Raw genomic sequence first — 27,526 nt, forward strand, 5'->3', positions numbered from 1 at the left:
GCCTCCAGTGTCCCAGTCAGAAGTAAGAGTAAAATGTAAGGTTTTCTAAGACCTCTTGAGCATTGCAGGTCAGGCTCCCTTGCCTCAGCTGGTGCCCCATGTAACCGTGGTGGTCCCAACAGACAGAAAAGGACAGACAGACTCAGAGTTGCTGTACAAGGTCTTTTCTTTGTTGTCATGGTTGGTTTGGTACATCTTAGCATTTGCATCATACAAAGGGGGGAGCAACAGCCATGGCTTTTGGTCAGGTTCAGGGGGCATGAGGGGGTGCCCCTCCCCTCCCCCCAGGCACTGACACATTTAAAGAAAGCAGAGCAACAAGGACACAGCACAGATGTGGGAAAAGGATTCCCCCGCGAGAGCAGGATGGTCGTCCTCATCTGGGTCTCACTGGGACCCCCACCCCCATCCCAGGGCCAGTGGGAGCACCTTCCAATCTCTCCCCAGTGAGGAAGGAGGGCAGCAGGAGCAGGGAGAGGAGTAGGGGACATGTGGGGGAAGGCAATCTTCAGGTATACCCTTATCTGAGCCATCTGAACCCCAGCTGCCTATCCAGTCAAGGGCCTGTGGGGTCCCCGAAGGACGGAACAGTGCGGGGTGGGGTGGGCAACCCTGCCATCTAGGGACTGGGGGCTCTCAGGGCTGGGGGTCTGCCCATTTTACTCTGGCTATAGCCTCAGGGGGCAGCGTCTTTCCTCAACAGCTGTTCCACCTGAGAGGGTACTGGGCTGCTGAAATATTTCAGTTCACTGTCTCCCTTTTTCTCTCTCTCTCTCCCCTCTGTGTCCTCCCTCCCTCTTTCTCTCCCTTTCTGTCTCTGTCTCCATCTCTCTCTCTCTCTCTCTCTCTCTCTCTCTCTCTCTCTCTCACACACACACACACACACACACACACACGAGGGTCTCTTGACTTCCTGCTTGCCTTTGGAGGAGGAGACCCCACACAGTTTTGCCACTTCCTGGAGCTTCTGAACCTGGAGCTGAGGATGTACATGTGTGGAAATCCTGGCTCCCTGCCAGCACTGGCATGGGTGATCCAGAGAAGCTTTCTCCCTCCTTTCTTGAGGATGAGCTCCCAGGCAAGTTAGCCTGGCAGTGGCCTTCCCTGGCAACCACGCATGCCCACATCAGGTGGTGCCCACTCCCTTGCATCTCATTGTTTTCACCATATACAAATGTTTGCTCCTTCTTAGTTCTCTAGCTGAAGAATGTCTCCCTGGTATGTTGTATGTGTGCACTGCTCCCTCCCTGCCCCAGCCTCCAAAGTGTATCACATGCATTGCCCCATTTAGGTGTGACACACTCACCCCTTCCCATCCAGTGGGCCACACACACCTCCCACCCCAGGCACATCATGTAAACATCCCTTCCCTGCTAGAGCACACCCCCCACATATTTTGTACCCCTCTCCCTTACCTGAGTGTGTTGCACACAACATCTTCACTGGGTCACACATTAGTTTCTTTCCACGGTCAGCTCTGCATCAGGAATGACAGTCATCATGTCCCCTGGACCTGGGAGTGATCACCTGGTAGTGGTTGGAGCCAGGTATGCCACATACCAAAATTCTCCCCGCTCCTACCTCCAGGATGACCTCTGGTCCTGCTCAGGCCTAGGCCTGAGGATTCTGAAGATTCTGGGACATTTGCCAGACTAATCAGGCAGTCTGGAGGGTACTCTCCTATGGGAAAAATCCAGAGCCCGCTCTGAGAGTGCAGATGGGCTGTGGAGACCACCAGGGACATTCTCTGAGGGTCTGGTGTTCCTCAGGTCCACCTGGGATATCTTGCATGGCTGTGTTCCCGTGCTTGTCTGAAGCTCCCTGGGCCTTAGTCTCTGCTGCCCATCTGGCACTTCCTGTGCCCTGGCACCACCTTTGAGATCTGTGGGCCTCTGTCAAGGGGGAGACGTTTTTGAACACTTGGAATCCACATCTGTGTCTGGGTCGGGCTCACCCACAGGGTCTGAGGAAGCCTGGGGACCTTGACTGGGCCCTGCCTATCTCTGTCCCAGGACCCCAGGGCTCTAGAGAATGACCATCCTGCCCAGGATTAGAGACATAGACAAGCAGACAATAGGGGTGCAAGGTGGCTCCCCATCACAGACACAGGCACAGACACAGGCCCCCTGGTGGAGCAGGACACAGGGGCACAGGGGAGGAGGCGGGGGAGAAGGGCAAGTCCAGGGAGCTAGAGCTGCTCAAGTCCTGCTCCCTGGAGAAGGGACAGACCAGGGGCTTTTTCTGGTTCCCTAAACATATGGATTGTTTTGTCTCGTCTTTAAAGTATTGCAGTCTAACTGATATGGCTTTAACTATTGGAAACGGACAGAGAAGACACATGTCTCTCTCTGAAATAAAAGCATAAATCCACTAAAATGGAAAACCTGCAGAATGCAAACTGGGGTCAAGGGGCAGGGCTTTGAGGGCAGGCAAGTCGCCCCCCCAGGCCCTGATTTTGGGGTAGGCCCTGGTGGGGGCCCAGCATGGCTTCTTGGGGCACTGCCAGGGTCAGTCCCAGAGAACTTCTGAGGACCTCAGGCAGGAACCCCCCAAGGGCGGGAGGACTCTAGGCCAAGGACAAGGTCTCCTGTTGGATGTGGCCACCCATGGCCAATGGTTTGGGGGCCAAGAAGGGGGTATCTTACCTATGTTCTTTCTCCCCAAGCACATATTCTTCACACAACTGCCAATTCAGAGCCACACATGCACACCACAGTCTCAGCACATCTGACACTCTCTCAAACACACACTCTACAACTTCTAACACATACCTATTGCTCCAGCACCATGCTATTTTGAAAACACATGCAGACACAAGTTAACACATGCAAACTTGACCACACATGTAAGATGGCTAGAACAGATATGATGCAATTTCAATTCATACATACCCCCTCAAACAAACACACATACACAAGGCTGCCTAACATATACAGTCTCTAACACAAGAGTATGATTAATATATGCACACAATCTCAAGACACACACACTATAACAACACACCTATATGTATACTCTTTGGACACACAATTGCTGATGCCATCTGCCACATATACTCATGCGTGCATGGACACACTTTCCTCTCTCATTTGCTCCATGGCCCCCTAGTTCTTACAAAACTGATTGAGCAGGAGGCCTTGGCAGTTTTGGGTGGAGGGAACAAATGCCATTTTCACACATCCCAGAGGAGAGTTTGTTCTTGGCCAATGAGATGAATGGACAGATGCCTTCTGTCAAGTGGGAACTGGCTTCTCCCCAAAGGCTTGGGGCTTTGGCCAGGAAGGGTCCTCCTGGGGACCATGGGGCCCTGGAAGCACATGAACAGGATGGGATGGGGAAGTGGGATGGGTGGGAATGGGGGCAGCTTGGCTGTACCAATGGTGGGGTCCCATGGCATGGGCCATCGCTGCCCAATGGCTCCAAGTGTTTTCTGGGGGGCCTGGGCAGCCCCTGGCTGGATAAATTATACCCAGCCTGGCAGTGGGGCCCCAGGACCCAAGAAGAGTAGCGGGAGATAAGGGGCTGCTCTACCCTGGGGCCTCTCCACAGATGAGTTAAAGTCCAAAGAGGATCCATTTGGAGGGACTCTTCAGGTGGGGTTTGGGAAAGGAGTGCTCCTGGGCTGGGTGTCATCTCATGGGGAGGGAAGGAGAGCCCCAGCCTCCTGCCCAGACCTAGCCCTGGCCAGAATACAGCAGGGCCTCTCAGGCTGGGCCCTCACAGGGCAGGCTTACCCTGACTCCCTTCCTTAGGACCAGACCCCTCAATGCCCCTACCCTGACCTAGAGGCCCACTGTGGGTCAGAGGCCAAAGGTCGGCATGCTGGGCAGGGCTGGAATGTGTCATTACTTTGGCTGGCTGGGGACAGTGGTCCTCCTGGCAGTGGGGTGCATGAAGGAATGTATGGGGGTTACCACACTAGCATAGACCTTAGGTTTCTGGAGGGGGCCCTCAGTGCCTCTGGCACTGGGTTCAGTGCCCCCTGCTGGGGGAAGCTGTCTTCCCTTTTTCAAGCAACTGGGAAGTGAGGTGGGGACTGAACACCCTGGGATGAAGGGGGTGTGAGGGAGTGCTGACGGGGAGGAGTCCCTGGCCAGGGAAGGGGGGGCAGAGGTCAACTGAGGTTTTCCCCTTCAGAACTGAGACTTAACTAAATGAAAAGAAAAAAAAATAACTAAAAAAAAAAAAAGTAACAAGTGAAGTGGGAACAGGGCAGGAGGGCCAGTTACTTCTTGAACATGTCCTGCAGTGGCCCAGGGAGATATTTGAGCACCGTGTCCAGGATGCTCTCCTCCTCTTCTTCCTCCTCGTCCCCGCAGCCTGCAGGGATAGCCTTCTTGGGCCGGGTCAGGCTCCCTTCGCAGGGCTGTTCCAGGGCTGCCTTCTCCTCTGCCTCCTTCTCTTCCTTCTTCTTCAGCCCGTACTGGAGAGGGGGAGGGCAGACATGAACATGAATGGGGCAAGGAGAGAGCTGGGTTTCAAGGTCAAGCTGACCTTTCCCCGCTCGTGGAAACTCCTCAACCTTAGTCCTCTAATCTATAAAATAGGGATAAGGATGCCTTCCTATGGGATTGTGCCTGTCCTCAGCAGGTGCTCCATAAAAGAGAGTCGGTGCATAGGGTTTCCTTTAAAATTAATATCTGCCCATAATACCTTCTCTGCCCTTCTGAAATCCTCCAAGATTTGACATCTGAAAGTCCTCCATATGTTTTGATGACCAAACTTGATCTGAACCGATGGGACGCTACCTATAGCTTTGATTTTTTTGCAGTGGTGAGACTAGACATGTATTGAACTGCTTGGCATAATAAGGTGGCAGATGCAGACCCATTGAGAGTGACATGTAACAGTAACAGGCGCTTAGGGCACGATGGTATTTCCCCAAATTCCCAAATTCTGGATTGCCAACATCTGGTCTCCAGTCTTGGGTACAAGACTGTGGACCATAGCAGCAAACATTAGGGAGCACTTATCGTGTGCATTATCTTATTTAACACCTATAACACTCCTTCGAGGGAGGTGTTCCTGTGACACTTGTTACTCCCTAAGAGGAGAACTCCGAGTGAGAGCTAGGTCTAAGGTGAGAGCAGGGATTCAGAAGAGCCTGAGGCCAGGCTTTGGGGGGACCGGCTTGACCTTGGTTCCTTACTCTCCCGGCAGACGGGTGATGCTGACCTTATCTCGGATCTGCTGCCGGACCTTCTCACGCTCAGCCTCCATGCGCGCATGCTTGGCCTTACGCTCCTCCTCTTGCTGCCGCAGCGCCTCCTGTCGCTCCTCCTCCTTCTTCTGCGCGTCTGGGTCCTTTTCCTCCTCTCCCCCCAGCATCTTCCCCATATCCTTGGTGGCCCCTAAGTTGGATGGAGTGGGGAGGAAGTGGATACGGTCAGTGGGGAACAGGGCTGGGGATAGAGGGACTTCGTGCTCTGAGGGCTCCTCCCACCGTGGTTGGGACTCACGTCGGGGAGTGAAGGGTGCGGGGCTCACCTCCAAGGGCCTGCTTCATGACGAAGTCCATGACGCCGGCTCCAGTTACTGTGCCCTAGCCCACAGCCAAGTTTGCATGCAGTGATCCTGACAAGGCCTGGCTCAGCGATATGTGTCAACCTGCAAAAGTGGAGTCGGGGATCAGATGGGAGAGGCCTCCATACAGAGGCCACACAGACAGCAGCCTCACTCTGGTTCAGGCCCCAGGCTCCACCAGCTGAGGCCAAAACCCAGTGCCCTAGCACTCAGTGGCCAGGGGCTATTTCCCGAGTACTTGCTGCATGCCAGGCACATGTATGTGGCCAAATATCTTCTGATTCCAATTTAACAACCTTCATCTTGCCCGTATGGCTTTAATTGGATTGAGTCCAGGAGTGCTAGAAAGAATGGAGAATTTGGAGTCAGGCAGAGCCGGGTTCTCATTCCTTATTTGCCATGTGACATTCAGCCAGTTCTTGAACCTCCTAGAGCCCCAGTTTCCTCCTCCATGGATAGAGTGGCAGTGCCTCTTTTCCCAGGGCTATTGTGGAGACTATAGAAAATTCCAGTTTGGGCCACTGGGTCAACCACTGGATGGAATGAGCAGGGGATTAGGGCCCCAGCAAATCAGAGGCTGGTGAAAAATTGAGAACAGTCAGCTTGGATGAACATATACAGACTTCTGAAATTAGACAAATGGAGAAGTAAGTTACTTTTACTTCAGGAAACATGTAAGTTTTGTGTCTTATAGCTTAATATTGATTTTTAGTTTGAATTACACATGAGGGTTGGAGACATGATAATCTTCTTGGGGCTTAGGGCCTTTAAAGTACTGAGCACAGGGCCTTGTAAACACTCAGCTTATGTTAGTTCTCCTCTTCTCTCTAAATTACCAACTTTCAATTTTTATTGTATTTTTTATTCTTTCCTTTTTGGCCTCAGAAGATTTTTTCTAAATAAAATTTAGAAAGATTCTCTCATGAGAATCTCAATATGCAAGATCCCAATGTTACTGAGGGTGGAGGTAGAGAGCTTATAGCTTCCCTCTATCCTTGAGCTCCTTCTACCTTGTTTCCCCCCAATATCCCTGAGAATTTGAACCATCATGCTGTAACTCTAAGAGGTTTCCTTCTTATTTTAACCATTCAGTTTCATCACTGGCTTTTCATAGACAGAGCCACCACAAATCCCCTTTTGGGTGTAGATGGGAACATCCATGAGCTATCCAAAGGGTGATGTGGTCTTCTGGGGTGAGACCTACTCCCCAAGGCCTTTCAGCCCACACAGCCTTGGAGGCTTTATGATTTGCTAGGAGAAAAAAGGGAAATGGTGGCTGAGAAGCAGGCCGGATATTACAATCAGGTTGAGTTCAAGGTCACTGGCTGTTTGTTGATGAAGGATTTTCATCATTTCTTTCAAAATGAGAAGACATATCAGCAGACTGAGATCTTTCCATCAAATGGGGCTTAAGAGTTTATTTGAGGACTTCTACATGATCATACCATCTGACAGGTTGTTTTGAGGAAAAAAAATCATGATGAAGTAGAAAAACATCCCCAGGGACTTTGGCATTAGACACACCTGGTTAGAGTCTGGGCTCCCATACTCCCTGGCTGTGGCCACCTTGGGGAAGTGTCAGTTTGCTCCCGTCCAGTGAGGGAGTATTAAGCCTACCCTTGTACTGGTGTTTGAAGAAGAGGGGACACTAGTCAAGTGACTGGTTTGTAGTAGCTGCTTCTTAATGTTGGCCTTCGCTGACTGCATATTTGTGAGGACATGCCAAAAAGGAGCAGGATTTCCTAGAAATGTAAGAGAACCTACCCTGACCCAGAATTCTGAGTTTGAAGGCAGCTCAGCTCAGTCAATTAAGATGTTTTTGCTTGATTCAAAAACACTGTAAAGAGACTGCATTTCTAAGAACAGGAAACGAACAATTTAATAATCAAATGATATCAGGAACTATTGGATTCCTCCTCTGTGTTTACGTGCAGCTCAAGGAATTTGCAGGTGATGGTAGAGACACAGGACTTTAATTTGAAATGGTTCAAATTGGTCCACAGGGTACTTGGGCTTAGGTTCAGTCTCATCCCTAATTTGCTGCTCTGGCAAGTCTCTCTCCTGGACCAGATGATCTTCTGGGCCCTCTTCCCAGTGGTTCTGTTGGAGCAGTGTAGCAGCCTTTGAACTGGTGGCCACCCCCACTCTATCCTCAAATCCTTCTCCTGTCTTGGGTCTGTGACTCAATTCTTTCCTCTCCTACTGCTCTCTCTACTCGTCTAGTGCTCCTTCTCCCCTCCCCACCCCAGCTTTGCTGCCTCCTTTTGTTCTCCTCTCTTCAATAAGAGTGTTCCCCAGGACTCTGACTTCTACCCATGTCTCTTTTTCCTCTCTAATGCTTCCCTAGGGAAACTTATCCTTTCTTGGGCTTTGATGATACCTAGACATCTTATCTAGGCTTTAGACCTCTGTAGTCATTTATCCAACAATTATTAATTGAGTATCTCCTATGTACCAGGCAGTGTGTTAGGCACTGGGGATATAACAGCAAACAAGACAGTCAAAACCCTGCCTCATCCAGATTACATTCTGGAATGTGTATGTGGTGAGTGTGTGTGTGTTCATGCATAGGGAAATGAGCAATAAATAAATCAAGATATACACTTGCCTTCCTCTTGGGCCCTCCCTCTGGATGTCCCATGGCACCATTCAAAGTCAACATGCCATCTTTCTATCACCACCCCCTCTCCTTCTCCAGACTCTTCTGCTTCTAAGTGTTCATTCAGCAAACCCTGATTACAACCCCTCTGTGCCCCTCATATGCAAAGTACATCTACTCTTCTCGATACTTACATCCCAGTCATTCTAGGTGCCCGCTTACCCTTGTTGAAGCCTTCTGGGATTATTTAGCAGCTTCTTGGGGCCACCCCAAAGTCCTGCTGCTCAGCCCCCAATGTGGCTCTCTCAGCTCTTAAGTAATTACTTGTTCATCCTGTTGAGGCTCCCCTAACCAGTATCTCAAGGCCCAGTGTCCTCCTACTCTGTACCCTTCCACAGGGGACTTTTCTCCCACTTCATTTGGTGCATTGGAAGGCTTGTGAGCCCTAGGTCAGGCATACCTGACTCTGATCCTGAATCTGCTACTTTTTAGTTTTGTGATAGTGAGTAATTTAACTTAATTTCTCTTCTTTATAGAGTGAGGATTACATGCCATTTTGAAAGGTTAGAAATAATATGTTTAGCACATGGTTGAGAGGGGAAGCTCAGTAGATGGTGACTGCAATCATTCTCAAAATGATTAATGCCAGCTAGTATGAGCTCCTGCCACTTTCCCTCCTAGCTTCTGAGGATGAGGTTCCCTTCCTTCCTGCTCAAGTTAATCTATCCACCGGTGCTGCAGATCTTCTCTCCTTACACCTCCTAGTTGATCTTTTTGTGCTCTCTTCCTCTCATCCTCAGTCTCCTCTGTACGTCTCTTTATCCCCTTCCTTCTCCATCTCCTGCCCTGAATCACCTTTCCCTTAATCTCTGACCTCTACGTTTGTGATGAAGGGGTGTCTGGCATCTCCACTTCTTCAGCTCCAGGTCAGCCTTGTGGCTCTGTGAGATCGGAGATCTGATGCCTCTGCACTGCCACTAAAATTGCCCCAGTCAGAGTTGCCAGAGGCCTCCAGAATGCCAGACCTTGGGGTGTTTTCACTGCTGGGGTGTTTTCACTGCTTTGCAGCTCTTCCATCCTTGTGTAACATCAGATACTGATGACGACTCTGTTCTCTCCTCATCCCTCTATCTTTCAACCTTCTTCTTGGAGCTCCTGAATTCTATGACAGCACTCCTTTGGTCGTCAGCCTACTTCTCAGACAAATCTTCTTTCTCTCCTTTGCTGACTCTTCTTTTCTTTAAAATGTAGATGTTCTCTGGGCAATCTCACTCCTTCTTTCTCCTCCTGCTGTCCCTTATTCCTCCACTGTCTCCCTTGTGAATCTTACCTAACCCTATTGATTTATGCCCTTCTGTAGTCACAGACCACTCTCAGGCCCCAGACTTGCACATTTAACTTTCTGTTGGATATTATCACATGGGTAATCTCAAAATCAGTCTATCCAAAGATCAATCTCATCCTTGCTTCCCTCACCCAACCATCTTTTCTTCCAGCATGCCTTGTTCCAACTACCTCAACCGAAAACTCTAGAATCAGTGACTTCTTCACTTACTCACTCCCAATATCCTTTGGGCATATACTCTGCCAGGCACTGTTTTCGGTGCTGGTGCTGTGGCAGGGGATAAGGGAGTCACATTTGTTCTCACAGCATTCAGTTAGCTGGGGGGGTAGACACTGGACAAAAGACCACACAAGGAATTAGTGAGTTAAAATTGGGATGTGATACGATGCTGAGAGAGAAGTCTAGAGATTATTAGCTTCATGGTGCTTCCTGCATCCACACCCTCTCCTCCTATGCTGCTAATGTCTTGGTTCAGGGCTTCAAGGTTCTGGATTTTTGCATAACCTCTATGTCTGCCCCTCCCTCAGCTCTTATCCATCCTCCACATGACTGTCCAATTAATCTTCCTAAAAGGCAGATCTGCTTATCAAACACACCCTGCAGTGGCTCCCCATGGCCTTGTTAACCTGGCCAGAGGGTCCTTGTGCTGACCTTCAAGTCCTGCACAGTCTAGCACCTGCCTGCCTTGCCATTCATTTCCCATCCTTTGCATGTGGCTCTGCTTCTATTTGAAAACCACTGAGTATTTGTTCATTTTACAGCCTGGGAACCCCTTAACTTCATCTCTGTCTGTCCAAATCTTGTCTCCACTACTTACTAAGTGACCTTGAGCAAATGACTTAATCTTTTCTCATCTGTAAAATGGAGACAATACTGCCTATGCCCCAGACATGTTGTGAGCATTAAGTGAGATAATGCAGATAAAGTGCTCAGCCTAGTGTTTGGCACATAGTAGGTGATAGGACTTATTAGCTATTATCATTATCATGGTCATCATTATCACTGTTAGCAGCAGCAGCAATATTTATTTTCAAAGAGCCCTCTCAAACATTACTCCCTTTATGAAATATCGTGGATCTCCTGGGTGAGATGTGATGGTGTCTTCCTCTTCTGAGACCCGGGGTTTTTTTCTACCACAGCCTTGCCTGCCTCCAGCTCAGTTCTCTGTCCAGCTATGTGTCTTTCCTTTCCTGATCACTCTGAGCTCCCTTTAGGGGAGGGTCTGTATCTTGTTCATTTTCCTTATCCCAGAGTCCACAGTATCTTCTGGTTTATGGTAGAGCCTCATGACCTATTTGCTAGGTTGAATTTAATTCTGTGTGTCAGCGAGTGAGAGTCTACACATTCAGAGTATGATCCTGCATGTCTAACTCTGAACTTAGGCATCGTGTGAGCCTGCGTGAGCGTATGTGCAGGCGTGTGTGTAGATATTTTGCCATATGCCTGTAGGAGTGCTGAGGTCGGGCAGGTTGCATGCAGTTAAGGATTTTGGCCAGACCGCCAGGAGGCGCTCCTCAGCGGATCTGCGGGAAACCTTGGTCTATCCCTGCGCGGGAAGGGTGGTGGTGGTGGTGGTGGTTGTGGGGTGGGGGTGGTGGTGGTGATGCTGGGCTGGGGGAGGGGAGACAAAAAGGGGGAGAAGAACAGCTGCTGCCGCAGCACGTTTCTGTGCCTTTATAAAGCGCTCCCAGGACCTAGTACACATCTTCAGCTTTCCCTCCTCGACTTTCTCGAGTCTGTCCCAGCCCGAAGGCAGCGGAGGCACCTCCTCAGGCTTGGCCATCTGAGCCCCAACCGGGCCCCGTCATCCGACAAGCAGATTCGGGCACCTGCAGTGTTTGTCCTTGTGGCTGTTTTTCTGTTCTTATGGCTCAAGTCCAGGCTATACTCACCGCAACTCAATCCAACACTCATTTGCTTTTCGCAGGGGACCCTACGCTAATGGCGGTGGCAGAGACAGAGGATGCCCCTTACCCTCCCCCCCCCCCCCCCCCCCCCCCACTACGGCCCTGGAAAGGAGAAGCACTGAGGGAGAGGAAGGGGCAGTGGAGGATGGGAGAGGATAGGGAACTGGCTCCCTCAGAAAAGCGGAAGCCGCAGGGGCTTAGCGTTCCCTCGGCAGAAGAGAACAGGAATCTAGGCGTCCCTCTCCCGGTCCCCTGCAGAGACGAGCACAGCCAAGCAGCTCTGCCCTGGAGCTCTCGGTTGGCCGCTGAGAGCGCCCCTCCCCCAACACACAAGGCTTCAACCCCAAGACCCAGCCAGGTAGCAAACTTTGATGGGGAAGGGGGCAGAGTGGGGCCTGTGAGGGCCTTAGAAGGGACGGTAACTAATGACCCCCCAGGCAGAGAACGTGCTCTTCCCAAACCTCGGCTCCTCCTCCTCCGAGGACAAATAGTCCCTTTGGCTCCTCACCTTCAGTTGACGTTTTAAGCTTTCCTCCTCTCCACCTTCTGCCTCTCTGCCTCCGTCCTGGAACCCTCTGACTCACTCCAGGAGCCTGAGCCCCTTTGGGGGCGGCTCCCTTCTCCGGGGCTAAGAGGTCTCCAGAGGGTTCCTGGTGAACCAGTCTGAAGTAGCTTAGATCGACGTCCTCCCCATCCTCACCCCCGCGAGCTCGAAGTTGTTCTCTAGGTTCAGACTTGAGTCTCCCGCCGCCCTCGGGGCGGTCCTGGCTCTCCGGGAGCAGGGCTGTTTGGGGCTTCTGCCCGGACGTCTCCGACTCCGGGGCCCACTCCTCCTGTCCGGTTTGCCTCGGCTTCACTCCCTTCCCTTCGCTTGCTCGCTCTACCCTCGCGGGGAGCTGTCCTTTCAGCACCACGGCGAGCGCGCCCAGGAGGGTCCCAGCTGCAGCCGCTCAGCCTCCCTTTCCGGCTCTCGGCCAGTCTTGGGGAGCTGTCCCCTCGAAAGCCGTACTCCCCAGCTTCCCAGGCTGCCATGCAGCCTCACTGCGAGAGCCGGGACCCTGTTGCCCACAGCCCGGCTCCGCCCTCCCGGCCCGTGGTCAGCACCGACCTGGCGGTCCACGAAACCGTCTGAGCCACTGCAGGGCTCCGGGTGTACTCAGCGAGGCGGTTCCTTCTGCTATTCCAGCTCCCGCCGCCGCCTCGTGCTACTCCACCAGGAGAGCTGGGGCCGCGGCTGCCGCTGCCTCGGGTGGCTGCCGGAGGCGCCCTCCAATCACGCCCCTCAGCCAGGCCCTGACGTGCTACCGCTCCCCTTCCAGATGGGAAATTCAAATCTCTCTCTCTCTCTCTCTCTCTCTCTCTCTCTCTCTCTCTCTCTCTCTCTCTCTCTCCTCTCGCTCTCCCTCTTCTCCCCCCTCCCTTTCTCCTCTCTTACTCCTCCCCCTTCCTCTCCCTTTTCCATTCTTCCTTTCTCCCCTCTTTTCTCTCACCACTCTCCTTCCTCCTCCACCTTTCGCCGTCCCCTCCACTCTGGCTCCCGGAAGACACCCCCTGCCAATCTTCCTTGCAGCCACTTGTCCTGGCCAAAGCTCTTAAGACCACAAGTTTGTCGCTTCAATGCACTTTGGACGCAGTGATGGATCAGGGGATGGAAGAAGGGTTCTTTAAAGCAAAACTCAAAGATCACCTGCTCAGGAAAGCCCTCCTGATTTCTTCAGGAAGAATTGGTCACACTCTTATCAGGGTTCCTGCTATCCCTAGACACACCCCTGTTTCCGAGGCTATTGTTCTATTTTGTTTACCTCTTGCCTGTGAGCTCCTATAGGACAGGGCCACCATCAGACCATCTTTATAACCCCTCAACATCATGTCCTGCCACAGGAGTACTCAAGAAACATTGATGGATTGTGTGGGTAAGCTCCCAATAGAGGGTAAGGAGTCCTTCCTGTGGACCCGGAGGGAAAAGATTGCTGCAACATTCACTGTCAGATTCACTTGCCAAGCCCTTGTAGATCTGATATCCTGTGCAGAATAAGGAATCTGTTGCCAACTTTATTCTAGAAGGCTATTTCTTTCTCTCATAGGCCTAGGGAAGAAAAGGCACAGCCACGAGGCAGAGCAACATCTGTCCCTCTCCCCCTGCCCCCAGACTTTCCCTCCCTACTTACACTCATTTCTCATTTTATTACCATCTCCTAATGAGTCTCTCCATTTTGCCTGCCATCTTTTGGCTCTAAAATGCTTCCTTTAATCCAGACCAAAGTGTAAGAAGATGGCTTAGGAGGGGAAGGGGCTTGCATCAGACATTTGAAAGATTTGCAAAAGTTTATACATCAGTCAGGGTTATGTCAGAGTGTAGATGACTTCTGCTTCTGTAAGGGGATGGCTTCCTTCCAAGGAGGAAGCAGCAAGAGCTGCAGAAGGACAGGATTGGGAGAGGAAGGAGATGTGATTTTGTTCCAAAATGAAAGGACTATTCCTTTACACAAGTTCACAGCAGAGACTCAAAGTGAGGGACTTCCACAGGTCAGAGGCCACTGGTGGAACCACGTTCCTTACCTGGAGAGTCATATTCTGCAGCTCATCTTTATTCTTCCCTTGTAGGCTATGGGGCTTGGTGTAGGGAAAGCCCTTCATTTATGACTGAGTTCTGTTTAACACTGTGTTGGGCCATCAGCATGCTCATTTTTAATTTTCTTCCTTTTCCTGAGGCAGACACTAATGGAGGGGGGGGGGCCAGTGGGGAGGCTGTTTGATTAGAGTGACTTAAACTTGCCACTAATGCCTGAGGGGAGTTCTGGGCAGGGAGATCTGACATCATGCCATTTTAAGACTCACAGTCCTCCTCCTCTCTCTCCTTCTCCCTCCTTTCTTCCTGTTCTTCCAGAGCTTAGTGAATGGGACCTGGCTGGCAGCACTCTAGTTACAGTTGGAGTTTTTCCACAATGGCATTGTCTTTAACATGGACATCAACCAGGATGCCCCAGTGGCTCAGTCAGTTAAGCATCTGACTTTGGCTCAGATCATGGTCTCACAGTTCATGAGTTGGAGCCCCACATCAGGCTCTCTGCTGCCAGCACAGAGCCCTATTTGGATCCTCTTCCCACACCCCCCCACCTCCCCGCCGTCCTTCTCTCTCTCTCCCTCAAATAAATAAAACATTAAAAAATATATAGACATCAACCAAGCTGAGCTAAACATCCAACTCAGCCTTCAGAAAAATACTGAATTCAGTTCTGGACACCATACTTTAAGATGGATTAGGGGTGCCTGGGTGGCTGAGTGGGTCCAACTTTGGCGCAGGTCATGATCTCCTGGTTCGTTAGTTTGAGCCCCCTGTCAGGCTCTGTGCTGACAGCTCAGAGCCTGGAGCATGCTTCAGATTCTGTGTCTCCCTCTCTCTTTGCCCCTTCCCTACTCCACTCTATCTCTGTCTCTCAAAAATAAACATTAAAAAATACTTTGAAAAAGATGTATTTAATAAGCTTTCTTATGTTTAGGGAAAAAAGGGTGGTTTGGTAGTGAGTGTCTGGAAATCAGGTCAAATGGGTGAAAGTTGAAGGATTTCATTTGGAGACGAGAATGCTGAAGGGCCAAGTCTTGGTCAGTTTGTAACTCTGGCACTTAGCATGGTGCCTGGCAAAGTAGGTGCTAAGGAAATGCTTGTTGGTTGAATGAATGACCACTACAAGCAAATGGAGTACTATTGTTTTTATCAACCCTGAAGACAAAATTAGGGCATTGGAGGAAAGGTAAAGGGAGGCAGACAGAAGCTCTAAGAGGAAAGATCTTCTGTCTGTTGGAGCTGTCTAGCCATAGCATGAACTGCCGCATGTTAGGTAGTGAGTTCTCCATTCCCTAGAAACTGACAGGTGGGTGGCAGGTGACAGCTAAAGCCCCCTTTGAACCTAAGCTTCTGTGAATCTATAAAAAACTGCATGAGCTGACATGAATCATGTCTAGCTGCAGAAAATCTTACTGGTGAATAAAAGGACAGCTCAGTCAAGCCTTGTTGGCTTCATCCCGTTGAATGATTAGGGGTAAATCAGGGCACTTTAGCTACTGATACTTTCTGTTGAAGAAAGATGGCGGACAGCTGAGTACTTGCTCCTTGTTCACTCCTGCCAGCCTAGACAGCTCCTAAATACTCTACTGTCAATGTAGAAAAGTTACTAAATATTATAACCATTTTCTAATGATTATAATACTATTAATCATAGCAACCATCGGGCCCCCATTGTCTCAGGTACTTAGTTTGGTGCTTTGCATAAATTACATCCTCTCCTTTAGTTCACACAAACCTCTGTTTCCAAGATGGGGAAGTCGATCCCCTGGGAGATGCAGTGAGTCTTTGGCATAGCCAGGATTCTAGCCCAGGCCTGCCTGATGCTGAGCTCTGGGGTCCTTTCTCTTCTGACACATCCCACAGCCTATAGAAATGTAACTTTTGCTCTTTAGATTTTTTTTTTAACATTGACATTTATCGTCCTCCCTGTTCTCCAGTTTCTCACTTAAAAAAAAATAAAAACACAAAAAACTGCCTTGAATTCACATCCAGATTGGGGTCTTCGTGTCATGTGGGTTGTCAGCATCTCCTTCGTCTCCTGCATCTCTAATCCAGCCCGCTGTGGTCTCCCTCCCCCCAGCCAGCTTCAGGTTCTTTTGGAGCCTGCTCTGTAGGCAGCTTCTAAGAGTCACCTGGTAAAATATGGATGTGGCTCTGCAAGGTGTCTTACCCAGGCTTGTGCTGGATCTCCACTTCTTTTTGTGAGCCCTGTGTTCTGGGGCAGGGGGCTGGATTTGAACAGATTTTTAAAATTATATGTACATGCCTTGAATGTTCACAAGGAAGCCAATCAAGATAGCTAATGTCAGTACTTTGTGTGAGGATCAAGGAACAGTGTGTGAAGAATGACAACTGTCACAGACCATAAAAGCAATGATCAGTGAGAATGGCATTTGTCCAAAGGTCAGCCCATTTCTTCCCGGAGTGTCTTCTGGATGCGGTGCGGGGTGTGAGGAAGAGATTGCTGGCTGGGCTGACCTCAGCTGGGAGTTGAGCTAGTGGGTGCAGGGAGGCTTCTGAGTGCTCAAGATGCTGACTCCACAACCTGCCATTCTTGCTTGAGCCTGGAGGGGCAGAATTGGTCTTGGTTTGAGGGGGTGGCTGTGTGCCAGAGGCAGAAACAGAACTGTGGGGGTGGTGCACAGGGAAGGGCTCTAGGCCAACTTGCTTATCTGACGAATGCCTCCCATCTTGTCACCGATAATGGCTAGGGTGCCACCATCAGGATGGAAGGCCCGGGTCCAGCCTGTCTCTCTCAACATGGAGTGGCAGTGTGAAGGCACACTCATCAGTATGCAGTGGTTCATAAGTGTGTGTGCCCACCAGTGTGGGACTGTGTAGGTGGCAGTGGGCAGCATCCATATAGAGGGACATAGGTACTGGTAGGGCAGGTGTAGGTCTGTCACCATGTGATTCACATATGTGGTGGTGTATCCTTCCTGATGTGGAGTGTCTCTGGTGTGAGTGTATCAACAGGTGTAAAGCCAAGAGGGTTGTTGTTACAGTGGGATATGTAACAGCATTGTGTGATGGTCTGGGTGTAAAACAACGTCACCACCTATAGCTGTGCAGGTTGTGCAGTGTACAACCACAGAAGGCACCATTTGCATAGACTGTGCCAGATGCAGAGGTGCTGGGGACATGTCACCATTTCTGTATAATGATGTATGTCTAAGTATCACTGTCAATGAGAGATGATGCAGGTGATAGGATGTCACTGCCAATGTGAAATGGTGCCATCATTGGTGGTAAGGGTGTAAATGCAAGTGTGCCACAATGGCCTGGCACATGTGTCACTGTCATTGTTGGGGCAGAATGGGTGTATATGTGCAATCAGGAAGGAGTGTGTCATACCCCCTGTGCAGGCACACAGGCTGAATGTGTCATTGAATGTGATTGACCCAACCTGCTAGCTCCTGCCCCACTTGGGATGCTGCATAAACCTTTGGATTCTCCATTATCCACTTTTGTTTCTTAGAAGGAGGGTTCCAGACTCCCCATCTGAACCATGACTCACTGATGTTGCACATAGTGTGTGTGTGTGTGGGGGGGGGGAGATCCCTGAGGAGCCCCTCTCTATCCCAGAGCCCAGCCCCCAAGTCAGAGCTCCTCCCCAGCCCAGCATCCTCCTACCAGCTTTTTGGAGGTCCTCTGCCACCCTTCATCCCATCCCCACCCTCCCAGATCCAGGCACTCATTAGCATGTCAAAGCAGTCCTCTTTCAGCCCACGCATTGTACCCTGGGATATCCCCACACAGTCAGCTCCCTCCCATCTTGAGCTTTCCTGAAACCTTACATTTTCATGTCTGCCACACCAGTCTGCAGTTCCCCCACCATCCGGCACAGGGAGGATATTGTGGTGATAAATCCTTCCTCCCTTGAGTGGTTCTTTTTCCAGCTCTCTGCTGGGACTTCTGCCTCCCCTCCTCCAATCTAAGTCCCTCCAACTCTCTAGGATGTGGTTGGGCCACCCTTTCCATCAGAAATTCTTCCTGATGATCCTAGATTCTCATATCACCCCAGAGCCAGACAATGCATCCCACCAAGCCTCCGCACTTGAGTCCTAACCCTAGAGTTGCTCAGTCACAATAGGTGAAGCAGCAGAATTTGTTCTGTGTCCTCAGGAGGTTCCCCTTCCAGAATGTCCTTCCATCCTTGTGACACTTGGTCCCTTTCCCCTCCCCCATGTGAAGTCCTGCTCGGAAAGATAGTTTTTTATACCTTAGGATCCTCTCCTTAGGCACATGGAAACAGAATAACAGAGTTCCAAAACACTAGAATCATAAGCAAAAGGCTTTTTTGGGGTAACATTTAGAATCACAGAATCTAGAATGATAGGCTCTCTAAACACTGTATGGCCCATTCTTACTCAGAGCCACTGGGGTGGAGGGCATGCTACAAAAATGGCAGATTTTTGGGCATCTTCCCATGTGGACTGAAATCTCTGAGATGGGATCCCAGGAATTTGCGGCAGTATCAAGCCCTCAGGTGGTTTTGATATACCCACTAGCTGGAAAACCCTTGCCTTGGGGCCACTAGAATCTGAGAATCATATGATTCTGAGCCGTAGTCTTAAAAAGAAAAATACTGAATCATGAAACCATAGAATATTTTAGGATTCACAGAAGCTTAGATCCAACTAATTGCACACATTCACTTACAACTTTAGGATCTTGAATCCCATGAATCTTAACGCCTAGAATTAGGGAGTTGGAAGTGACCCTGGAGTGCGATTTTGTTCTGTTCTAGGAGGAAATTTTCTTTTTCAGCCTCATAGCTCCTTTTGGAATGGAAGGCTTTTTCCCCTGTCCCTTGCAGGGCTGCCTCCACGGTGTCGCCTACATTTGTGAAGATAAATGTTCTTTCCATCTTGGTGCAAAGGCAGCTGGCAGAACCGCTGCATTTATGGAGCAAGTGAGTTGGAAATGACTTCTGCTTTCCGTTTAGGACCAGCACACCCCGGCCCACGAAACAGATCTTGCTCTTCAATAAAATGAATCTGAGGGGACATTATTGCTGTTTTGTACTTGAAGAACATGGACAGCAGAGGTTAATAAGCTCATGGAGCTTCTGGTCAAGGAAATGAAAGAGAGAAAGTACCAAGGAACACCCAAATGCTATTTTGAAGATTGATGGGTGTGTGTGTGTGTGTGTGTGTGTGTGTGTGTGTGTGTGTGTAGGGGAGTGGAGTGAAGGGAAGGGGGTGAAACATATAAAATATCAGCAATGAAAGGGTAACTTTCTGGTCATTTAACTCAGTGTCCTCAATGAAAAAGTGGGGAAACAGAGGCCCAGAAAAGGGAAGGGACTTTTTTTTTTAATGCCACACAGCTGGTTAATGAAATTCCTAACTCCTCCTTCTTAGTTACAACTCAGCCTACAGCCCCACACTTCTGAAGACATGTCCAGTGTGCCAAGCATTGTGGTAGGGATGTTACAGATGTCAGCCCTTGCCGTTGCACGGCAACCCTACGTAGCAGGTATTTTTCCACTCATTCAGTCATCCAAGCATGCCAGGCACTCTCCTAGACAGACAAAGATGTAGAGGATGTTTCCGAGTTTCTCTTTCCCTTCTCTAGTCCACAGTGAGAAATGCAAATACTTCACAGAGGGATAGCACATGGGCAGATTCACGTGCTCAAGATCCCTTCGGCTCGGAGCCTCTGATTCAAAGCACTCAGAAGCAGGTGGGGGAGAGATGGCCGCAAACAGTTGATGATAATATAACATGCTAAGTGCTGTCCTAGTGAAGAGGCAGCTCTGGGGAGCAGAATGAAATACACACAGCTTGCAAGCCAGATGGGACTGGAAGCCCAGAGTGGGGAAAGGATGGCTCAGTCATCTTGGGCTCCGGCCACGTAGAGACATGGGTTCAAGTTGAGCAGCCTTCTGCACCCAGCACCACCCTCCAAGCCAGACAGTGTGGCTCTTCTCTGAGACTCAGTTTCCTCCTCAGTGAAGTGGGGTGATGATCCCAACCTCTCAGGGTGACTGTGAGGCTCAGAGAAAGACATTAGTTAGGAAACAGCAGCACAGTAGTCTCAGCAAACATGAATTCTCTTTCCCTCCAACACGCGAGCAAGGTGGGGATTTCCTCTGGCAGTGTTCTGGGCAGTGTGGCCATTAGACAAAACCTCCCTTTTGTGATCTCTGGTTAGAGAAATCTGCCTCATTATTTCCTTGAGTTTGCTTAAGTTACAATGAGAAAGAAAAGAATTTGAAGCTTAGAGGAAAATAGGGGAGATGTTTCTTCTACCTCTTAGCCCCTTCTTTGGGTTTCCTCCCTTCCTCTGTGGCATATAAGAGACCAGGATATTGTGTTCCCAAATGAGAATTGCCTGAAGGAAGCCCAGAGGAGGCTTGGATTTCCAGCCCAAGAACAGGAGGAATTTTCCACCCACAAATCTAAAAATGGCTGCTCTGTGCCACTCAACCTCCAATTGTTTCTTTCTGGCAGGAAAACCAAACCAAACCAAACCAACACCTTTTATTTGGCAAACAAGATGTTGGAGAGGTCTTGGGAAGATGAAGCTAGGGGAAAGGAAGGGATGAAGAGGAAGAAATTTTCAGTCACTGAGCCTCTCACTGCAGAAGGTGATTCATAATCTTTATCTGATTTAATCTCCACACCATGTGTCCATCACCTTAAATGTCATCAGCTCCACCTCATATTCATATAGGGACATTCACACTCAGAGAGGTTAAGCACCTTGTTCAGGGCGACACAGCCAAGAAGCAGTGGCATTAGCATTTGAGCTTAGTGTGGATCTGCAGGTGGCCATATTTCCAAAGGGAGATTAAATGGGTTTCTGGAAGCTGAGCCTGGGCCTGCAGTTTTGGGCAACTGATCCCAGAGTTTGAATGACCCTGCTAGGACACCTCTATGGGGATCTTGCCATGGGCTGGTCCTTAATAAGCCTGAGTGTTCCATGTCTGAAGGTGATCAAAAGTGATGGGGGCTGTCACTCAGGACCCTTAAATTATGCCCTAAGGATTTACATAAGGAACTTCCTTCTGTGGCAGCCCTCTGCTCACTTCTGCTCAGTTTGCTGCAGCCCAGCTCTTAAGACCAGCCATCTAACCATTGCTCCTGCTTCTGCTCCTGCCTTCAGATTGACTTTCTAATTGGCTTCCAGAACTCTAGGAGAATCATAGCTTTCCAAAACATGGGTCGGACTGTGGCATTCCTCTCCTTAAAACACATGGTGGTCACAGCTTATTTTGCCACTCAGCACCCACTCCCCCCTCACATGGCATCAGCTTTGGAAGAGCCAGCATGTGTATTTCATTGGAACCCCTGGGTGGATCACATGACCTGGGCTGAGCCAATCAGCACATATGGTTCCCCTAGTCCACCAGATCAGTTCAGTAATAGACATAGCACCAAAGTCAGATCAGTCAGGGCCAGAGAGACTCAATTCTGGGACTTGGCTTGAGCTAAGGGAATTGGACTCTCCTCTGAGTTCCACTGTGATATGAACTGAGATTCTCAGGAACCACCACATGAAGCCTTAGAATGGAGATCAGCTAAGAGCCAGCAGAGTCAAGAAAAGGAGAGTGGGGAAATCTTAGCCTGATGACGTTGTTTATACTTTGGATCAAGCTATGCCTGCAGCTCTCCTGGGGCTTGTCATTTTTATGAGCCAATAACTACCCCTTCCCTTTGGTTTTTGTTAAAGCTATTTTGAGTTGGTTTTTTCTTTACATGCAACCAAAAGGATCTTAACTGATACAAAAATCCTTTGATGTCTTCCTATTGTCTTCAAGAGGGAGTTCGCATCCTTTAAATTGGATTTTAAGTCCCTCAATGATCAGACCCTGACCTCTCTCTCCAGCCACCCGTGTTCTATGTCGACCCCTGGATGAGTCATCACATGGTGTTTCTGAGCCCATGCTGTTTGCTCTTGGAGGAATGGCCTCATCTGCTCTGTTCACTCGGTTAGCCTCTGCTTTGACCATCATGGCTCAGCTAAAGCATAAAGAAATCCTCCTGAGAATCAGGACTGAAGCAGAAGTTTCCTCTTAGCTCCCACATGGACCTTTATACTGTAGCACCAATGACACTAAGCTTGACACTTAGGTTGGTTTCCTTGTGACTTTCTCCCTAGATTTTGAACTATTTGAGGATGGAGACCCATTGAGGATGAGGGATTCATTCATTCAGCAAATATAGACTGAATATCTACTACACATCAAATACTCCTCTAAGTGTTGGGGATAAACAGTGAAAAAATATATACAAATTTCCCTTTCATCTGGCAAGGTAAGCAGACACTGAGTGAGTAAACACATGGGGTCCGGGTCATTTCAGAGAGTGATAGGACTGTTACATAACAGGATAAGGGGATGCCTGCTTCATGTTTCTGGGCTTGGAGCCTAGAGGAGGGCCAGGCTCCAAGCAGGGCCTCAGGAAGTGACCATTTAATGAATGAATAAGGAACATCCCCTCAGCCTTTCTTTATGACTCTACCAGTAACTCAGGACTCTACCAGAACCTCTCTGATAGTCATTTATTCCCCATTTTCAGCCTACACCCCCTCTTGGGGTGTAGTTATATAAATGACATTTTTTTATGTGTACAACACTCACCTCTCCTGATGGGAGTTGAACAAAGGCCACATTCTCTTTGACTTCATGGCGAGGCTCCATCCCTGCCTTGGTCCAGCATCAGGAAGCTGTATGCTCCTCTGCCTGACTTTGATCAAGGCTCCCACTGGCCTTCATCTTTCCAGTCCTCACTCATCTGTCTCCTCCACAGGCCTATTGCCAGACCTTTGATCATCTCGGTGGCTCGCCTGGCTTTATCTGGCACCATTAAGACGATGGGACTTCATCCTGTTTTGTGTCACTCCCATGCTCAAAAGCTTTCAATGACTCACTATTGCCCACAGCATCAAGTCCAGACCCACGAGGGCTTCCCTTGATCTGACTTCTGCCTCCTTTGCAGCCTGTTTACCATCACTGCTCCCCTACAGAGCACTCATTGCTATGGAGCACTCAACACTTCTGAGGTTCATTTCATTCCTCTCTTAATTTACATGTCTTAGTGTGTCTCCTCAGATCATAAGCTGTTTGAGGGCAAGGATCATATCTTGCTCATCTCTGAGACTCCAACATCAAACCCAAGGCCTTCTCCATTGTGAATGCTCAACAAATCTTTCCAGAGGCGAAAATCTGTGCATGACATTGCCCCCTGCTGTGCTTAGGATTGAAATGGCTTGTCCTGCTGCATCAGTCTTGAGGTCCCCATCTCAGGGGCAGATTTAGTCCCCTTACTGGGGTATAGACCACAATAATAATTCTGGCATCCTTGTTTAAATACTTGTCCACACCTCCTTTTTTTTTTTTCATTCTTAGTCCACACCCATAATCCTCTAATTTCCTTCCATGCTTTGGCCTCATCACTGTGGCATTTTGTCATTGGGGTATTTTTGGTGTCATCTGCTGTGTTGATATACATTTTTGTCCTGTTTGGTATCTCTTTGGAGTCCTTGTCCTTCCGTACCTTTAGGCTTTATGGTCTGAGTGGAGCTAACACCATGCCCCCCTTCCATGGGTGAGCAATAGACCTATAGCAGCCAATTAGAACAGTATTAGTTGTGGGCCCAGTGATTGGCTCAGAGAAGGCAAGTCACACAACCTAAGCCAATGAGAGCCAGCACTGGGATTTTAGCCAGAACCAATAGGAAAGACAGTTTCTATTTCTATAGGATTTGCTGAGCTGGCAGAATGTGGGCCTGAGCAGCTGGGCCTGTTTTGCCATCACTCAGGGAGAGCCTGCCAGAGGGTGATGCCAACACAAAGAGCAGAGCCAAGGGGAGATAGGAGACAAATTTCTGATGACAGTGTCTGAGTGCCCAGTTCCTGATGTGCCTTTAAGCATCATCTTCTCCTGTACTTTTCCGTTATGTGATCAATAACTGCTGCCTTTCTACTCAAGTTGATTTGAATGAGGTTTCTGTCCTTGCCACCTAGGAGAAACCTGCTGGAACCTGTAAGTTTGAAGCTGTGTGTCCTTTCCGTCACAAAACTTCTAATCAAGCAGGACCAGATTCTGGAAGGACCCTTCATTTACTATTCTCACCTTCTAAGAAGGAAGGTCCCAGTTCTTGATCTCTAAGCTGCCTCCTCACCTGTATAGGGTGATTCCATGCTTGTTGATTTAAGGGAGAGAAGGGGCTCACGATGTGGGTCCATACTCAAAGCTTTGCCAAAGCTCACATTTCCTATCCACAGATCCCAGTTCATATATCCACCTCCCCTCAAAAATGCACATATTTTTGCCAACAGCTCTGCAGTTTCACCCTTGAGTGGCATCAGCATTCTTGGGCGAGTGCCATCCATTCCTAGCAATTTGTCTGCATCTTGTTTGTCAATTGGAGTTGGAACATTTGCCCGCCGGAGCAGTGCCTTTGGCGCCCCTACTTCCAAAAGACAATTTGGGAGCAGGAATTGCCCTGAGGTCCTTCTCAGTCACAGCTGAGGCTGAGGCTCTCAGATGTACCAGATATCTTTTTTTTTTCATCTCTGAGCTCTCTCCCAGAGCTGCAATCATCAAGTATCTCGCCAGTCCTTTATCTGACCTGCTTTCCATTTGATGGATTTGAAAAACGTCTGATTCCTGGCCCTACAGTCCATCTCAAGGTGACTTTTGGGTGTCTTTGGATTGCATCATTTCAGAGCCTCACCGTCCCAGGTAGGCTACCTGATTCTAAGTCATCAGTTTTTCAAGATTTTCCAAAAGATTCCTTTTTCTTTGTAATGGCCATTCCATAGCTTTGTTTTGTTTTGTTTGCTTTCTCACTGTCACGGTCAGACTCTGCTGGGCTCTGGTTGGAGGAGGTAGGAGGTCCTATGCTATCTTGGGATGCCACCATCTCAACATGTAGATTCTAGGATCACTGTGGTGGGAAGAGAGAGTTAGAGTGTCACAGAGCTCCCCAGAGCCCCAGCTGGGAGATGATCTTGCAGGCTAGCTTCTGTTTGGTTCTCCAGATCTGCTCCCCGCACCATATCTGCACCCGGGAGGCTGGTCTCTAAGGACCAGTCAACAGGTTCCCTTTGTCTTTTGGCTTCTGGTTGAGTTCTATCAGTGGGAGGTCCCAGCAGGGTTTGGAGGTAGGAGGACAACAAGATCAGAGTGTCCTTTGGCTGAAGGCCACTGCTCCTGGCAGTGGTCCTTCCTACACATGTCCCCCCTGCAGGCTTGGCAACCACTCCCTCCTCACCCTTTAGGTTTAGAGGTGGTAATGGCTCTGCACTAACGCTGGCCCTGGAGAACTGTGCTAGTCTTTGTGACATCTGCCAGTTCTGCCCACCCCTTTAATAAAGTTCTCCTCAAATGGTCCACGTGGAATGTTCTAGGTTTCCTGCCAGGATTCTCACTGATATTGACACTTCTGCTCACCATTCATTGGGCAGATCTAGTGCCTTGGGCCAGCTGATTGTAAGGGGCTGGGAAGTGTGGAGCTGCTTGTGTTCAGAGAGAGGGTTAAGACAGGTGTGGGTGTGTTCTGGCCACCACCACAGGCCAACAGCTCCCAGTCTTTGGCAAAGAACACTCTGGGATCCCAGTAAGTTCTTTCCAAATGAGTCCCCACACGTCTTACGGCATACTGCTCTTTAAAGCTTCTCTCCCAGGGCATGGCAGAATGCAAGGAGTTTTGGATTCCTGTATTGACTGTGCTGGGTCCTCACTGTGTGATTTCGGGCAAGGCAATCTCCCTCTCTGAGCTAAGTTTCCTAACTTGTAAAGAAGGGTATTGCCATTTATGTTGCAGATGCACTGAGGGGCTTAGATAGGTCATGCACAGGCCCTGGCACATGGGGGGCTTGCAGGAAATGGCCACTAGAATCAGCCATCACATCCATGCCTGGAAAAGATCAGCATCTATGCACTCATTTAACACAGTGCCCTGAACACCTGCCCTGGGCTGGGCATGTCTTGGTGATGGAATACAGAGTGGACAACAGAGAAGGTCTCTGCCTTGTTCAGTGTTTCTGGCTCTAGGGGACAGGCAATTAACAAATAAATAGGACAATAATACAGAAGAGTGGTGAGTGCTCTGAGGAAGTAAAACAGGGTGACATGAGAAAGAATGATGGGGTAGGATGTCTGAGAAAGCCTCCTGGAAATGACAGTTGAGCTTGACCTGAAGGAATGGAAGAGACCTGTGTGAAGGTCTGGGACAGGCAGTTTGGCGGGAAGGACACTCCGCCATGCTGGGCGAGAACTTGGCCCATTCCTGGAACAGAGTGAAGCCCAGGATGCGGGGTTGGTGTGGGGAGTGAGGGGCAGAGTGGTAGTGGTAGTACCAGAGGTCAGAGAGGTGGGCTGTCGAGGTCCGGTGGGTCCTTATCGGCCAGGGGGAGGGGCCCGGATGTTATCAAAGTGGAATAAGGGCCATCCATCAGGGGGTTTTAGGAGTAAGTGCAACACACAGCGAGTCTCTGGTTGAATTCTCCTGTCTCCAGTCCCAAGTTCTCTGACCTCATTTGCCCAGACAGTCTCTTTAACAAATTGCCATTTCTGGAGATTTACAAGCCTCTGTTAAAGATCCGAGCAGTTTCCTCCCTCAATTCTAGGGAAACTGCGGCGGTCCCTGCGGGTCAGGCCCTGATCCACCTGCAGGATCCACCCCCTCACATCCTGCGAACCTGTTGTGCTCCCTGCGCCTTGGGGGTCCTGCGCATGCGCTATTTCCTTTCTTGGGCTCCATCTCCGGCAGAGGCTGTTGTTATCATCTCAGTTCTGTAGATGAGGAAACCGAGGACCCAGCATTCCCACTCCCTGCTCACCTCAGGACGTGTCTCCCTCCTCCCGCAGCAGCCCACACGGCACCCTGTAAATAACTGCATGTTCCCAACACCTCTCCTCCTTCTCCTTGGAAACCTGCTTTCTCTTTGGACTCGGGCTGCCGGGCTGTGCGATTCCCGGGCTTGGCTCAGTGCGGAGCGTGGCGGCAATGTGCATCTGCAGGCCTGGGCGGGCAGGCGCCTTCATTCACTAGCTGGGTGACCTTAGGTAGGTCACTTCACCTCTCTGAGCCTCAGTTTCCTCACTGGGAGTGCGGGGGAATCGTAGCTAAGGTCTATGATGAGATTAGATGAGGACTTGTACACAGGTGCCCTGCTGAGTATGGAACAGGCTTGGGTGCTTAATGAAACGGCTCTCTCTTTTCTTCCTTCTCACGTTCTCCTTTCCCTCTTTTCCTTACCTAATCAGTTCTGCTTCCTAGATGTTTTGGAGGGAGGTAGGGGTCCATACACTTGGATGCCTGTTTGGGCCATGCAGGTGACAGAGAGGGGACATTGCGGGCCTCCTTGGTAACTAAGGGCGTGGAAAGAAGCCAGCTTCCCATGCAGACTGGCACAGAGCCGGTAACCTGGGGGAGGCCTGACATGGGGAGGGCATGGGCCTCAGTTGTCCAGGGGTCTCTGATGCTTCCTAAGGGCTCCCTCCAACTCAGGGCGGCTACAGGCTCCCCTAGATTTCAGGAGCCACTTACTTAGATTTCCTGCTGCACCAAAGTTTCATAACGTTTCATTTCACTGAGTGGAAGGGAGAAGTTGAATGTGGTCTTTC

The 27,526-nt window shown here is 49.7% G+C and overlaps 1 protein-coding gene across 3 annotated transcripts in view; it reads right to left on the bottom strand.

Moving 5' to 3' along the window:
* Positions 1–819: 819 nt before the first annotated feature.
* The window catches only part of CPLX2 (complexin 2), an 82,739-nt gene continuing 56,032 nt past the window's right edge, over positions 820–27,526 (bottom strand). The window contains exons 1-4 of one of the 3 annotated variants that reach the window (XM_029942823.1): positions 12,483–12,710; positions 5,488–5,607; positions 5,176–5,351; positions 820–4,423 (exon numbers count right to left, since the gene is read on the bottom strand). In XM_029942823.1, coding sequence (XP_029798683.1) covers positions 4,226–4,423; positions 5,176–5,351; positions 5,488–5,518 — 405 coding nt within the window. In that variant the 5' untranslated portion in view covers positions 5,519–5,607; positions 12,483–12,710 and the 3' untranslated portion in view covers positions 820–4,225. Of the gene's footprint in view, positions 4,424–5,175; positions 5,352–5,487; positions 5,608–11,882; positions 12,191–12,482; positions 12,711–27,526 lie in introns of those variants that run through there. The other 2 variants (XM_029942825.1, XM_029942824.1) reach the window with 2 other exon arrangements.

Source organism: Suricata suricatta, chromosome 6, assembly GCF_006229205.1.
Source record: "Suricata suricatta isolate VVHF042 chromosome 6, meerkat_22Aug2017_6uvM2_HiC, whole genome shotgun sequence".
In the NCBI taxonomy this organism is placed as follows: domain Eukaryota; kingdom Metazoa; phylum Chordata; class Mammalia; order Carnivora; family Herpestidae; genus Suricata; species Suricata suricatta.